This window comes from Rhodnius prolixus, unplaced genomic scaffold, assembly GCF_049639745.1.
Source record: "Rhodnius prolixus isolate KJV_2025 unplaced genomic scaffold, Rpr scaffold_4, whole genome shotgun sequence".
Lineage (NCBI taxonomy): Eukaryota > Metazoa > Arthropoda > Insecta > Hemiptera > Reduviidae > Rhodnius > Rhodnius prolixus.
The window spans coordinates 40,454,591-40,470,743 of record NW_027411614.1 but is presented as its reverse complement, the minus strand read 5'-3'; the positions used below and the strand labels follow the sequence as shown (position 1 = coordinate 40,470,743).

General features: G+C 31.7%; 1 protein-coding gene across 1 annotated transcript in view; it reads left to right on the top strand.

Annotated features, from left to right (window-relative positions):
- The window catches only part of Cbl (E3 ubiquitin-protein ligase CBL), a 118,277-nt gene extending 105,999 nt beyond the window's left edge, over positions 1 to 12,278 (top strand). The window contains exons 3-11 of the mRNA XM_074130549.1: positions 2,268 to 2,537; positions 2,624 to 2,843; positions 3,999 to 4,139; positions 8,312 to 8,389; positions 8,930 to 9,125; positions 10,159 to 10,536; positions 10,634 to 10,739; positions 11,749 to 11,954; positions 12,034 to 12,278. Of these exons, the coding sequence (XP_073986650.1) occupies positions 2,268 to 2,537; positions 2,624 to 2,843; positions 3,999 to 4,139; positions 8,312 to 8,389; positions 8,930 to 9,125; positions 10,159 to 10,536; positions 10,634 to 10,739; positions 11,749 to 11,954; positions 12,034 to 12,137 (1,699 nt within the window). The 3' untranslated portion in view covers positions 12,138 to 12,278. The remainder of the gene's footprint in view (positions 1 to 2,267; positions 2,538 to 2,623; positions 2,844 to 3,998; positions 4,140 to 8,311; positions 8,390 to 8,929; positions 9,126 to 10,158; positions 10,537 to 10,633; positions 10,740 to 11,748; positions 11,955 to 12,033) is intronic.
- Positions 12,279 to 16,153: the final 3,875 nt, after the last annotated feature.

Here is a 16,153-nt window from a genome sequence, read left to right as displayed (position 1 = left end):
TTTAAATTCGTGTGCAGGTTATAACCATTTGTGTTAATAAAATACGGTAAATGAAGATGTCCATTATTGATGGATTTTGATTATGTTGTTCGTTTTAAATTTATCTAGTCTGTTGTGCAGGTAATTGAAGTAGTATCTTTGGTTCTGTCATAATCTCCGTAATATTTTATTGTTTTTCATTATTTTCTTTGTCCACAATTCTAGGCCTTCTTGTTTTGAAGACAAGGTAGTTTGAACGTAGTGACGAGTAGCTCTAAGGCTGTGCTACATTCAAGATAATTATAGAACATATCTTTGTATTACTAAGACAAACCAAAACAGCGGTATATATTCGTCTATCCCTTTCATAAATGGTACCCCGCAAATGGTGGACAAATGCCGAACACATTCTCCAGAAAAATAATATTTTGAAATGAACATATCGTCGATGTTCTTTCACATCCTCGAGTGTAACATTCTCATATTTTCAGGAGAAAAGCAAGTTTTTCACTATAGAATTTATGTAACTCATTTTGATATTTAATTTCTTATTATTTAAAACACTAGAAAGAAGTTAGAGTAAAAAAATGTAACAAAAACGGGTTTTAAAAGAACATCCATGATATATTAGATTAACTGAGACGACTACACTGTCATAATCTAGAGAGATTTTATATAATTTTGAAAAAAAAGTAATAATAATAATGAAACTGTGTAAGTGGGACATGAATAACCGAAAATTGTGTGACCACATTATCCATAACTCATTAAAAAAGGCAGCTGTTATGAGTGTAACCATAACGTAGTGCAACCTCTCTACATTTAGCATATCATGTGAAGCACTGTGAGAGGAAACATGTTATTTTCAGCGAAACATTTTGCAAACCCAATCAACAAGAGTTCAAAAATTTAAAGTGAAGTTCTTAACTTTAAACTGCCCATTGTTGACGGTAAAACAAGTAAAAAAATGACACTTTCGTGCAATGTACGTACGTACTTTATGTAAGTCTTCAACTAAAAACGTGTATCTGACCAACGTGTTTACTTCAATAAAATCTGCTGAAATGAAATGTTTAGAGAATTTAAATACTATAAAGAGAAAATTGTTTGAATCATTCTTACCAGATATTTAAATGATTTGTCCTTAATATTTAATGAAGTATTTCCTTGTTTTTGTAAAGGAATCGTGAAGTGGAGAGGCTTAAGCTTTCAAAGAGGATTGAAAATGGCATCTTAAAAGTTCATTTCCAGTGAGAAGAACCTCGGACGAACAAGAAGACATCCAGCTAGAACAAGAGAATCCCTCTTGCTCCATTCTATCTCTCTTTTCCAGATTTACTCGTTTCTCCTTAACTGGGAAAGCATCTTAACCTAAAAGCCTCCATTTCTCTCTTTCCTTGGCTAATATATCTTGTCTGTTGTTTCGTTGTTGACAGCAACTCGATCTGTCTTTTCTGAGCGAGAGGCGAAATTCTATTATTAGAATTGTTATAGCCGTTTGTTTAGATCACATGTTACGATGTACCTAGTAAATATAGAATTGTTAGCACTTAGAGAATGAACTAGTCTTCATTTCAATTCAGTGTAGATTTATTTTTGAAAAATGTCGTGAGTTAGTGACCAAAAAAAAAAAAAAAAGTGGGTTTTAACTTGTTTCCGCTAAGTTTCAACTTGCTCTGCTTTTAGGCTTGAATACGAATATTCTTAGTTGTATTTGCTTAGGAATGTTTAATTTATTTAATACATAAAAAGCTTTATAAACTTGTCGGCAGTTGATGCCTATTATAAAGTTAAATAAAATTAAACAAATTCTCTATAATAACGAAAAAGAGGTTTGTTTTCCACAATTACAAGCGCTATAACCTCTCTTATAAAGTACAACTTTTACTTTGCGATATCAAAAATTAATTATGAACCAAAAATTTAGAACTCTTATATACGTAATAATTTTATCAACTTAGTTCACCATTTTTACAAAAAATGTTTAATTATTTATTAACCCTTTTTAAATAACACCCACATACACCATTTAACCTCGTTCACTCAGTCAGCTAGTATACCGAGCGAAGATATCTCTCTCAGTTCGCTCCTTATCGAACAAAGCTCATCCTTGCCTAAAAAAAGAAATCTGAGAAAAGGTCTGTTTCTTTACTTTTGAATAGGCTCCGATGGAATTGATGATTACGTTCTAACATTTTAACTTTTATTAGTGTGTTTACATGTTTTATTTTATGCGAATTTAAATTAATTTTTAATAATTTTCATAACTTATCGTTTTTTTTTCACAGGTTATTTCAACCGTGGACATCGTTACTACGTAATTGGCAAATATTGGCTGTGACCCATCCCGGTTATGTAGCTTTTTTAACGTATGACGAGGTTAAGGCTCGTCTACAGAAATATATAAATAAACCTGGTAGCTATGTATTCAGACTTAGCTGTACTAGGCTGGGCCAGTGGGCCATCGGCTATGTCACAGGTGACGGAGATATACTGCAAACTATACCCCAGAATAAGTCATTATGCCAGGCCTTATTGGATGGCTACAGAGAGGGTTTGTAAGTATTAGTTCATTGTTTAATTACAAATTTTGTTGGATATTATAGTTTATATTTGTTTAAATATTTATTATATTTTTTTTAAGCTATCTATTTCCTGACGGCCGTAACGTGAATCCTGATCTATCTTGGGCTGTACAACCAACACCAGAAGATCATATTAAGGTTACACAGGAACAGTATGAATTATATTGTGAAATGGGTTCAACCTTTCAGCTGTGTAAAATATGCGCAGAGAATGATAAAGACGTGCGCATAGAACCATGTGGTCACCTTCTGTGTACACCTTGTCTCACATCTTGGCAGGTTTGTCATCTTTATTTTTAACCGATTGCTGGAATAGCACTCACAGTTTTTAAGTGTCTGTTTGCTTTAGGTTTACAAAGAATGCTGTTTTCTGCCCACTAAATCTTGAAAGACAATTAGAGCTATAAAAAAAATATATAAAGAATCATTAATAATTTTTTGTTTAATTATATACAATATTTATATATTTCTTAATTAATTGCACAATATTTACCTGATATTCAGAGACGTTTTATGGCATATGTTAAATATCACTGTTTTCAGCAGATGGACGTGGACATTCCCAGGGTTGCTATGCTGTTTTACCTTCCTCTATGTCCATTAAAGAGAGTATCTAATACCCTGTTAATTAGAAGCCCAGTTCTGCATACTTCTATTTTTTTGTCTCGCCCAAAAATAACAGCGAGTCAAAGAACGGAAATCTCCGCCATCATTAAAGTCTTGTTCAAGCTGCAGAATAAAAGATGATTGTGATAAATTCTTCTGTCAGACATTTCGTAGTAACACAATCCGTAGTAAAATTTAACAGCTTACGTCTCCTAAACTATTGTTTCTAGAATCATCCAGTTTCTCTCAGTTGTAGAGATTAAATTTCTCTTCGTTTAAAAATAAAAAAAAATATCACAGAAAACTAGGCATTACATCTCCAGATATTGGGACATGAAATTTGAAGAAGAATAAGTTTCTGCAAAATTTAACTTCACATATCTCTTAATCTATTGCATCTAGAATCGTCCAATTTCTCTCAGTTTAGAGGAAAACATTCTCTTCATTTGAAAAGAATTTCATGGATATCTGGACGTTACATCGCGAGGCATGACTTGAAATTTGAAGAAGAATTAGTTTCTGTCAAATCTATCTTCACATATCTTCTAAAAGGGTAATTTTCCCTTCATGCGTTTTAGAAATACAATTAAAGTGAAACATTTAAATGAACCTGAATTCCCTGTGTTCACACCTAAAAATCACTCTAATCGATCCAAAATAATAAGATTGTAAGTGGGCCTATAAGAATAATTGCCTAAGAGAAAACAAAATGTTATTAGATGTAGAAAACAAAAATATTAAATGGACAAAATGAAATTATTTTCTTAATGAATTGATTTGCTTGAATTTTAATCATTACAATAATTTTAATGAATAATTATTTTCTAGGACTCAGAGGGACAGGGATGTCCATTCTGTAGAGCCGAGATTAAAGGTACAGAGCAGATAGTTGTAGATCCATTTGATCCGAAGAGACAACACAAGGCTGGTACGGTGTCCGTCTACACTTTGGAAGAGGACGACGACGAGGTACACGACACTCTCTAAGATGCGTCTGCACGAACCTCTAAATTTATACATTTTTCTCCCCCCCTCAAAATCTCACAATTTTGCACTATTCTTTTTTTAATTTTTATTTTTTTGCTAAATGAATAAATGTGCAGAGATTTAAAAACTTATTAATATTGTATGTAGTAGATTGACAATGAAGAATATTTATGTTGAAATTTTGTTTCTAAATCGAGAAACAGTTTAATATTAAAAATCATCAAACCATGAATAAGTTAATTAAAAACTCACGAGTGAATCGAACACATTTGTGGAAATAGCTGGTTGTCTGAATCCTAGAGATTTGAGGAAATAGGAAATAGCTGGTTGTCTAACTCCAGCAGGTTTGAGAGAGTAGCTGGTAGAGAATCCTACAGATTTGAGGGAGTAGCTGGTAGTCTGAATCCGATACATTTGATGGAGTAGCTGGTAGTCTGAAACCTACAGATTTGAGGTAGTAGTTTGTAGTCACAACAAAAAGTTTAGATCCCTATTTGCAGAAATAGTTTCCATTAACATATTATTCTTCACACCTACTTCTGGGATACAGACGGCTATCTAGGGCACTGTGTAAGCTCTATGCTTCTAAGCCAGGGCAGAAGGCCTGATTATTGAGTCTGCCGTTTCTTCATTTGTATCACCCTTTGCCTTGATATCTACAGGTACTAGTTTCGTTCCTCAAGCAGGATGATTCCCAGACTTCTGTCCTCTAGAATTTAGCTCCGGTAAATAAGCTATTAAATAGCAGGACTTAATGTTCTTTTGTTTTTGCTTATGCCATTCACTGCTTTTACCATTTCGTACATACTAAGCATTTGGCTACCATCTTGAATAGCACTATACGCGAAATTACTCTCTGAGCTGTGGGATAACCGTATTAGCGCGTTTTGCACCGATCCATCCATCGACCCGTTCATCCCCTGTCACTGACGCCTATAGGAAACTGTAGCACAGTGTTGATTGGTACAATAACTTCTAAAAATTTTCTTCACAATCTTTAGTTAGATTCGATTTCTTAACGCTCATGATGAAATGATTTTGAACAGCCTTGTGCGTTGCTAGGAGTTATCTTCCATCCACACTAATTTTACCTTACTAAAACGCCTCCAATAATTAGAGAGGAGGTTATCTTGTTTGTAGAATGTATTGACCCATTTTGGGACCACCTTTTTTTTTCCAGCGGTATTGGCCTTTTCTGGTGATAGATTAATTGCACCAAAGGATCGCAGGCAAAAAGCTTCCCCATTGTTCATCTACTATCTCTCATCAGCAAAAGGAGTATCGGAGCGTCAAGTGAGAATCATCCAGCCGCGAGATGTTGGATGATCGTAAATTACTAGTAATACTAGTTAGCAGCAGATTTAGTAACACAGTAGCTCAATCACTCCAAGTGTAACTCTTGCTGTCTCCACACTGACCAAGGATTCGTCGACACTCCATCTATGTTATTGTCGTCGTCATACTTCCCAAAGATTATTCTAATTTGAATCTTTGGTCTGATTACATGAGACTGTAACTATGTACACTTAAAATTATGTCAATGCCAGCTGTTCGTTAGTAAAAAATTTCTACTCACAACGTACCAAGTCAAATTTGGACGAACCTTTAATTCATTGCTTTCCTACTTACATACAATAATAAATAAACTAATTGATATAGCAAAAGTTCCATTAACTAATCTAAAGGAATAATTGTTTTGTTTAATTGCTTGAGATCCTGCTTCATTTAAATTAATTTTTTATGTGCCAGATACCACAAATGGAGACTTTTTTTCTTCTAACTAAATTTAAAAAGAAAGTTGTAATGCACTTTGTGAAATAATAGCATTTTTGGTTTTTGTTTTTTGTTTTTTTTTAGTTTTTAGAATGGCCTGTTGTATTATTATTATGATTTATTTTGTGTTTTCATTTATGTGTATGTAATAATGGAAACAGCTTCAGTGCAATATTTTGTTTTATGTTAAATGTTGCCAAAACTCGAATATCCACCACAACAACCCTTTTTTTTTACATTTATGTGGAAATATAAAATATATATTTGCTTGTTACATTTAAGTTCTTGGTTTAGTTTTTAATTTATAAAAACAAAAAAAAAAAAAATATCAAAAGTATAATAAAAATTACTAAAATAATAATGTTGATCATTTATTATTATTACTAATCGTTTAATAATAATGTATGTTAAACAAATGTAAATTTCCTTGTATATCAATTTATATCTTGTTTAAAAAAAATCTTCTTTATTAAACCAAAGACGACCATAAAAATTAATTAAAAAATTAAAATGTATAGATCAAGTACTGGAGCCCCTTCCTTCTATTTTTGTTTGTATTTAATTTGGTTTATTTATTATTTTTCAATATTATTTTATATTATTGCGGGATTTTGCTGAATATTGTTTTGAAATTTTTTGTTTTTAATTTCGTTATGTTTGTTTTTTTGAACGTGTTTGAAACAATTACTCACATTATCCCCCTTGCCATGCACTTGCATGAAAATAAATTATTTTGTGTAATGCATTTTTATATCATTATTATTGTTATAATAGTTCCTTGTATTTTTTACGTTATTTTATTTTTTTAACTTTTATTTTCATGGTAAGCAAATATTTCTATCATTTACAAAATATAAACACTAGAAATTTAAAAATTATTTGGTAATCGATTTATTTATTTCACTTTCTGAAGAAGGAAACAAAAATAAATAAATAAAGAGGGCTCAATGTGTAAAACAATCAACTGTTGATTTCTCTATTCTAAATAAAAAAAATTATTTTGATTTGTGAACAAATGAATTTCATTTTCTCTTTAATTATAAAATAATAAGGTAAATTTATTGCTTCTGTTGCTCTAATGGCTTAAAAGAAATGTTAGCAATAGAATTTAATTTTAACCGTCAAAGCAGCATGCTTGTTTATTCCTGAAAGGTTTCTGATTCTTTGTCCATATTCTACTTGTCTTGACAGCTAGATAAAACTCTGAATAAAACTTGGGAAACAATGACCATGGGCACAATGGAGTTGCAAAAAGTGAACAAAATTATCAAAGGGCTCTTTATTAGTTATCAGAGGAATCTACTGCCTTTTTTTTACTTTGTCATATTGCAATTACATTTCAGTAAATGCGAAAAATAATACATTATTACCAAAATTAGTTTACCCAATGAACGTTACAAAATTTAATGTAACCAATTCAGTGATTTTTCTTTCATTTTCTACTTTCTTTCCCTTACATTTTCTGAAAATTTTTACTAATTTTAGAGGCATTTTAACAAAAATAGTGATTATAATGTTTAAATAAAGTCCTGTTATTATATTATTTGTTCGTTATAAATAATTGATTTATTAATTTACTATTTTTTTTTATCGTAAAGTAACTGTAAATTTGTAAATAACAACAAATACTAAAGAGAAACAGATGAAGTTAGTCAAATTATTATTATTAATTACAATTAATGAAAAAATCTAATTTAATTAATATATTTGTTATGTTTTCCATTTAATTAATTTGCCGTATTTTTTGTTTTGTTTGAGGGATGTAATTTATATCAGCTGTATTATTGGACTATGGAATTTGTAAAATAAATTGTGGAGTTTATTTTTCTAAATGTAGAAAAATCAACAGGAAGGAATAAAAATAAAATCGGATGTATCTATGTAGCATCCTTTGTTTTTTTTCTTTTTTCTTTTTTTAATTTATTAACCATTTTTCTACTGAAATTACGATTTTTGATTGTAATGAATAAAATTGGACATAATAGAAGAAACAGTTTATAAAATTTTAATTTTTTCTTATTAAATGTTCAAGTAAAATTATTTGTTTTTTTTTTTATTATTGATAGGATTTTTATTTAGTTATTTATTTGTTGGTAAGTGGCTTATTTTTATATTTATCAGTAATGTATTAAAAAATATTTTAAGAAATTTAAAGGCAAAACAAATTTTTATAATTAGGATCATAACTCTCCCCAAAATTATTGTTAAAAAAAAAAGTTGAATCTTTATGCATGTTGCACTTGGCATGGCTTTTTCTTGTTTTTGCCAAAAGTGTCCTTTGTTTCTGTTGCCTTTATTTATTGGCTTGTTTGATTGATTTCTAGAATTAGAAAGCCACTTTCTCTAATAAATGGTTATAATGATCTTGCTTTTATTTCCAGGACATGAACATGTGGAACCACAATAACAGTAGTCTTCAGGCGTTATCCCTCTCGCCAAGGTGTGAGCCAGATTCAAGGGTAAGTCTGCAACGTTTTCTTTATCCACAATACATTATTTCATGAAGTCTTCGGTTGTCGTTGTTGATCTTTGTTTTTCATTTGTCAGCCTTCCGTGGTATTTAGTATAGTAATTTAAGGAGTTACTCCATAGATCGATCCTCTTCCAAATACCGAAAATAAACATCTCTAGAATAGAGTGACGTGAAGTATGTAGCTTAAAGTTCAATTCCCTGTTAACTGGTGTTAATCAGTCCTTCTCAGGAATTATTCATCAGTCTCCCATGTTCCAGAAGGTCTAAAGGAACTTATGGCTCGTGATTCATTTAATTGGAGACATCTCTCTCGCCCTACGAGTAGGGTACCCTTAGGCCCTTTTGCTGTTCTATTTCATTTGCTTGGTGTTCCCATAAATTCTGCATTTCGCCTCAACACAAATGAAAATGTTATAATGCCCTTTATTTTTTGTATGATATTTTTTTGCCTTCTACTAACTAAAGTTTAAGAAGTTCTTACTATCCACATGCACTGTTATTGCACTTACTATTGCATAATTTTTAGGGAGGTCGAAGTCCGTTGATCTCACCAAGAGGGTCTCCACTGTTAACTAGAAGAATATTACCACATCAGGCACCACCTGTACCGCCTAGGAGGTCTTCGCCTACTCTGCTAGGAGGAAGTTCCTCTACTCAACCGTTAACTGTTCCCAAGGAAGATGCCCCACCACCGCCACCAATCACAAGTTCTCAACAAGAAGGTAAATTTTATTTATTGATCTTGCATTCTAGAATCGACATTCTAAATTAACTCTAACGATCTAAAGAAAATGTAAACTATCTTATCGGCTTCTATGTTGTCATAAATAAGGACACGAATTATACTGAAGAGCCAAACGAACCAACCTCAGCGATTACAAACCCTCCAATCCCAAATCCTAAGAGTTATAGTGAAGGCTCCATTTTAATGTCTCCAATCTTACCAATCACAAAGACCTAAATATTTCCTATATCGCAGTCATAGCCCTACCTAATATACCACGCCAAAATTAGCCTCCCCTTACAATCCTCAGATCCGTTCTCTTTCATCCAGAACAGTTGCTATTAACCTTCCTAGCATACTAAGGCGTCCATGGCCCCGATGCCATTTAACTATATAACCTCGATCATCCTAGGTTGACTGGCATGTCTGCAGAAACAGCTGCTGAATGATGGTTATCAACACAGGTTGGTCACCGTTAACGTTACCACGCTAATGCATTTTCGTAAACCTGAGCAAATTTGACCAACAGTTCAGCTTCATAATTGTTTAATGAATATTTTCTACAAACTGAATTTAGCGTCTCTATGTGGAATCGATATAGTCAAATTCTTTCAGCAGATTTGGTTACCTTTGCCTTGAATTTGCAATACCCTTTTTTCATCAATTAACAACTATTTTAATTTATAATTTTGTGTAATTATATGAAATAATAATGGATTATTAGAATTTCAGGATCATAAAGCGGGGACTTCTATCTGAAAACTGCACTGCACGTTGGGTAACCTTTAAGTTTTTACCGAAAAACATGGCTTTATTAATTCAGACAAATTACTGAATCTCTTTCCGATATTGTTCTTTCCAGAAACGATTTTTGTATCGGCAAGTTTTGAAAGTAATAGTCAGCGTCTTGGCGTGAACTCTGACAAAAATCCAATGAAAGTCATTTCCACCCTTTTTCATAAAAATTGTTAGTCTAGATCGTAATTTAGAGCAAAGCATCGTAGTTTAATTTGTTTGAATATTGCTTACAGATGGAAGGTACAATTTAGCAGAAGGACGTATGAGTATAGAAGGTAGAGTACAGTCTTGTCCATCTTTGGCATGTTCAGCAGCCTCGGTAGTTTTATCGTTACCAGCGAAGTCCCATACAACACCACAGTTTCCTCCTCCAGTACCGACGACATCCGCTAGCTCTGCTTTAACAACTGGTGTCCCACTGTCGATCACTACTTTTCAACAACTTGCCACAGGCGAAAGCGGAAGTACAACTTCTGGAAACGTCGCCATTGTTGCTAATGACATAGCACCTCACCTCCAAACCACCTCATCTGCCTCACCTCAGGTTCATTATGCCGAATTAGCTAATATTACAGAAGAGCCCAGCTATGAAAATACTATTATAATTCCAGGTAACAAAATATCTCAATTAGTATTTAAGTATGTAGTGCATTTATATATATATATATATGTGAGTGTGTGAGTGAACCAAGTTGTTGGTTGTTTCAGGAAATATTACAATGGTTAAGCCAGTGTATTGTGCGACGCCAAATGTCGAATTACCTACAGTTTCTACAATATCTCACCTGGTTAAATCGCCGTTACCAGATCCGAGGTAAAAAATATCTTCTTATGTTGTTACTTACTGATCAAAGTGTTGCTTTATTTATTCATGTAAAAGGTTGGAAGAATTTTAGACATAAACTTATAATTATTCCAGTTCAACCATATAATTAGTGAGTTTAAGCGGTTTACTATTTTCGACTTCTTCTTTAAGGCATTAGGAGAATAGTAAGTAAAAAGTATAAGAGGGTTTCAAATTTTCTACTTCTCTCTGTGAATGTTTTCGTCGTAGAAGATAGCCACCAAATATGTAGTAGGTATTAATTTGTGAAATATTAACAGTTATAAACAAGTCTTTAATGCTCACTAATTCAGAAAGGTGAACGTCTGCATTGAAAATTGTATATTTAGCCTCAGCTACCTGGTTTAGGAAATTGCAAATAAGTTGGATGGGGCTTGGGATAAGTCCGAAAGGCGGGTGGGATCTCTTTGCCTGAGTCAAATTTATAGTTTAAGGATCTGCTCGAACCATAACTTTTACATTGTTATTGCTAGAGTCATATTCACTGGTCTGATCAATTTTTCTATAACTTGTCAAAATCGATGAAAATAAAAATTATTCTCGGAAGAATTTTTCAAAAAATTCCGATGGCGTCCACAGTCGATAGTCGCTGGGCTATTTCCATCATCCTCCTGATGGTTAATGAGTACCAAAAGAATTTATTAAAGATGAAAAAGATCATCCCAAGTTAATTTATAAAATGTTTTAAATATAAATTCTGCATTAGTGCAAAAACTTGTGATTGCTGGATACATTCATGTTACAACATGTTCGGGTTGTTATGCTGTGATCAAGTATAGAAATCAAGAATCTTTATGATGTATATTTATTATATTATGATCTTTTCTCTTAAAATTTTCATTTAAAAATAGTTTTAAAATTGGTCTCTAATTAATTTAATTAACATTAAGTTTTAGCTGAATTTGATTTTATATCTACTTTCTAAAAAATTTATTTTTTGATATTAAAACTAAACTTTAATTTTTCTTTGATTGTTTAGTACAAGGTTAATTGTTGAAGGAAATAGTGGTAGAATGGCTCCCCCTTCCAGAGGATCCTCAGTAGAATCAACCACTTCTACTGCCAGTAATCATTCCCAAGTGAGGGCTTCTCCAGAACCTATCCCTCCTAGTACCAATATGATGCTGCAATCATCACCATATGAAAATTTAAATATGGATCATATTGCAAAACTTACTTCCGAAGGTAAATATTTAGGTTTTTAATTTTTATCTATTTTTTTTTTTCGTTTTACTAATTTGTAAAAATTAATGTATTTTCACAGGCTATGCACAAGAAGCTGTAATTCGTGCGCTAGGCATAACTAGAAACGATGTAGCTATGGCCTGGGATATACTTCATGAATTTGCAACCAAGCAAACTACATAAGCGACCAAAACAATCATTTTTGTTACTTTATTTTTAATTTAATTTAAATTTTCTTGCACCCGTTTCGACTGACTTTATAATGAATGTCTATATTATAAGTAACATTTATGTGTATATATTTATATTTATATATATATAAAAATAAAAAAGTACACTAAATAAATTTTTAATATATATATATGTATAGAAATATATAATTATATTTTTCTGATCAAAAAAAAGTGGAAAAAATAATGAATTTTGAATGTAATTTTTATTTAAACAAGTAACTAAATAAATAAATAAGTAAATATTAATAAAGAGGAGATTTCGAAGAGAAAACAGAAACGAGAATTTAATAAAGAGTTTTAATTGAAATTAATCAATAAAACTTGTGAAAATCAAGTACATAGATTCAGAATAAACAATACGGTGGCGTAGAAAATATTGTATGCGAGAAATACATATTTTGTGTTGTTTATTTTTCCAATTATTTTTATTTTCTCTCACTCTACTATTAAGAGAAAGTATGTTGATACCTTTGCCGATATTATAATAAGTTATTCTGGATTTGTGATGAACTTGGTTTAGTTTGATGTCTTGGATCAATTTTATTATTGTTCCTTTACTTTTCGAAAATGCATGTGCCGTAAATCTAGCCTAGATCCTCATGAACTAGCTGCCCAGAATATCTCAGAAAGTAGGCTTTTTATAGTACATTTCTTCTTTCTTGGCACTACATTCCATGAAGGACCTTGAACGTCTCCAATAATGTTGTGCCATCTTCTCCATCTTCTTACGCCCAAATCTCTCAATAATGTCGAGCCATCTCACCGGAGTCTCCCTCTCCTTCTAGCCCCTCCTGGATGTCCAAGAAAGAGTTTCTTGGCTATTCTTTGCTCCCCATTTGTTCCAAGTGACCTAACCATGTTTGATAAGGCCAACTAAGTCCTGAGGAGCATGAAGATCTCTGACTTCCTTGTTGGTCCTTATCCTCCATCTGTCCCCTTCCAGTATGGGGCCATATATTCTTCTTAATTTTACACTGTCAAACATTATTTCATTCCTACCCATCGCAGAATTGTCTTACCTCGATTGTGAGAGCTCATACGAAGACTTCAGACAGAATCCTTTAAAAGGAAGTGTGACCTTATTTTGTTATTTTGGTCATTTTCTGCAGTTTTCTTTAAATTTGTTATATTTGATACTTGTGGATTATTTAAAGTTTTTGCGATGATTCAAAGGGCTTAAAAAGGTATAGCTGTTGGTGAGAGTAACCAAACATTATTTTTAATCATTAATACTCTCATCATATTTTTAGCTTTAACTGTCTACGAAGGCTCGAGTCTCAAAACTTTTTCCAACGCCAACCTTGTTACGCAGTTTGGCCCTTCAGTTCCTGCTATCACCTTCTCCTAACACATTCCTCCTAACAGCTTAGACTTAAAAACTTTTTATATGCTGTCTTTCGAGATGGCATACGTCAAAGTAGTAGTAGCATCAACATCGAATCACTGCCCCTTTCCTCCTTAGAATTCATAGGAGCCGTCATCATGAAGAAATCTGCAACTGCATCTTTCCTGTTATGTGTGAAAGGAACAGGCTGTTTTACCATTGTCTGCCAATGCTTGCCTTTAACCTGATTCTTTATTCATTTCTGCTCATTTAGGTTCATCTTCGGGGTAGTTTGTCCGTTTGCTTATTTAGTACAAACCACGGTGGCTTGGAATCCTTTGAAGCACGACTTGGGTTGCTTTTTCGGTTAATTACGCAGCTGTTGCTTCTCTCACCTCACTAGACACTAGAGATCGCTGGCACTAATATATTTTCTAAAACTGAAAAGATGGTGATATCCAAATTTTGCAGTATATAAAGAATGGTCCAAGTTAAACCTCAAACCTGTTTTATCACAAGCCTTGTATTTGGTACAAATACTCAGTAAAAATCTGATTTTTGTTGTTTATTACTGATATTATTTTGATTATAGAAAAAATTATACATATCTAGATTTTTATTAACAATATTAGTTATATTTAAATTTTATTAATATTATATTTACTTTATTTATTTTTTTATTATAATTTTTTTTCCTACCCCAAACGATACCCCCTGAGAAAATATTAAATTAAGAGTTACCCACTTGTCAACTGCAACCATGTGATCGAACGAATGTGACTAGAATTAATAAATAATTTAATAATAAAAAAGTTGAAAAACTATATTTATTATATTTTTAATCATTATTTAATAAAAGTAAACAATTAAAAAGAAATATTTATGAACAATAAAATAAAATACTATTTTTACGTATTCTAAAATATATTCAACGCTTAATTAAAAATAAAATAAATATAAATATAAAATTTAAAGTTATAATAAAGTTTTGATTTTATTTTAAAATTTAAAAATACAAAATATATATATTTATTTACAAAATTTCTTTTAAAGTTCTAGTATATATTGTGTATAGTCGGTTTTAATATATTAATGTGTACAGTCAAAACAAATAAATAATAAAAATGTTACTTTTTAGAATATTTCCACAGTTTTCTTTTGTAAATTTTTTGAAGAGTGCTTAGCCTTAAAATTAATGAATAAAAATTTAATTTAAAAAAGTCATTTTTAGCTCTGTAAGAAATGTATCTGTATATAAATATTTTTTCTTTGGTATTCTACAAAATATTTGTAGATGACAGGATTAATGGATTTATAAAATTATGTGTACCAGAGGGCTGATAAGTAAAATAGGAGGTTGTAGGAGAGAAAGCAGTTTTGGAGGCGAAATTAATTTTTTTTTTTTAGTACCTGGGTTCTGAAATCTTGATGATCTTCGATATTGCGTGGTTTCGGGTGTTTCCTGCTTATGCATTGTTAAGGCCTATACTTATTAAAAGCTTTAAACCTTTAGTTCATAAAATAATTTTAAAGTTGGTCAACTGGTACTAATTACTTGTTCTTACATCACAGAGAGGGATCATTGGTATGAATTGTGAGTTATCACTGGAACGGATGTTTTGAGTCTGCAAGTTCGGAAAGTTTGATGACTCAGAAAACGATTTCCTTTATAGTTTCTCCAAAATAGGTAAAAAAAATTGTAACATTTTTCCAGAAATTATTTTATTTAAGTTACTTCTAGGGAATGATAGTAGTTAGGCTTCCCTATAAAATGTTACTTGTTTGGCAGGACGCTTGTGTAATATCGAGGATTAAATGAATCTAAAATCCCGACTTTTAAGTGACGTGGTTTAAAGATCCTTTCAGCTTTCCGCTTTTTTTTTCTCAAAATCCACAAAAGCTGCTGTTTTTAACTTGGTAAGTTAACTGAATATTTAACCTTCGTTTTAAACTTTTTCCACATTTCTTTTAATTCAGGAAAATGTATTCATATGACGGTATTTCCCTTTAAATTGCTATTTCTCAAAATGTATTGTACTTTGAAAGCAAACATATTTATAAATATGGTTAGGTCTGCAGTGCTGTATAATATCTTAGATTTCAACCGTCGTTACACGCAAGCTTATTGTATCTCTAACCAGTTTAGGACATACATCTATCATAGATTGATTAATCAGTCTGGTGTAGAGATCACTTAAGTAACCATCACTCACTTGCTGAGTCAGCAAGTTTAGTGCGTTCTAAACGTAAGTGGAATTAAGCAATGAACAAATGTAGATTAATTTTGTTTTGTTTGTTTGATTATGCTTATCAACTAAGTGGCATAATTCCTAACCTATGTCTTAGTACTATTTTTAAATTTCAAGAAACTTGTGTGAATGTAAACACAACACAATTTTTAAAAGAAATTGTTTTCCGATTTCCACCAAAATGGCTCCCATGATTATTTGTTTTAAATGTCATATGCCAAGTTAATATAAAAAGTTCTGTCATATATTTGGTTGTAGGAAATGCTTTAGTTTTGGGGCGTTCTCTGGATTATCTTCCTAGTCAGGATCTACCCTGTCAACTAGATGTCAAGAACCATTAAAAGCATTGCTAGAATCCCGAGATTAATGAACATCTAATAGTGACGGAATACA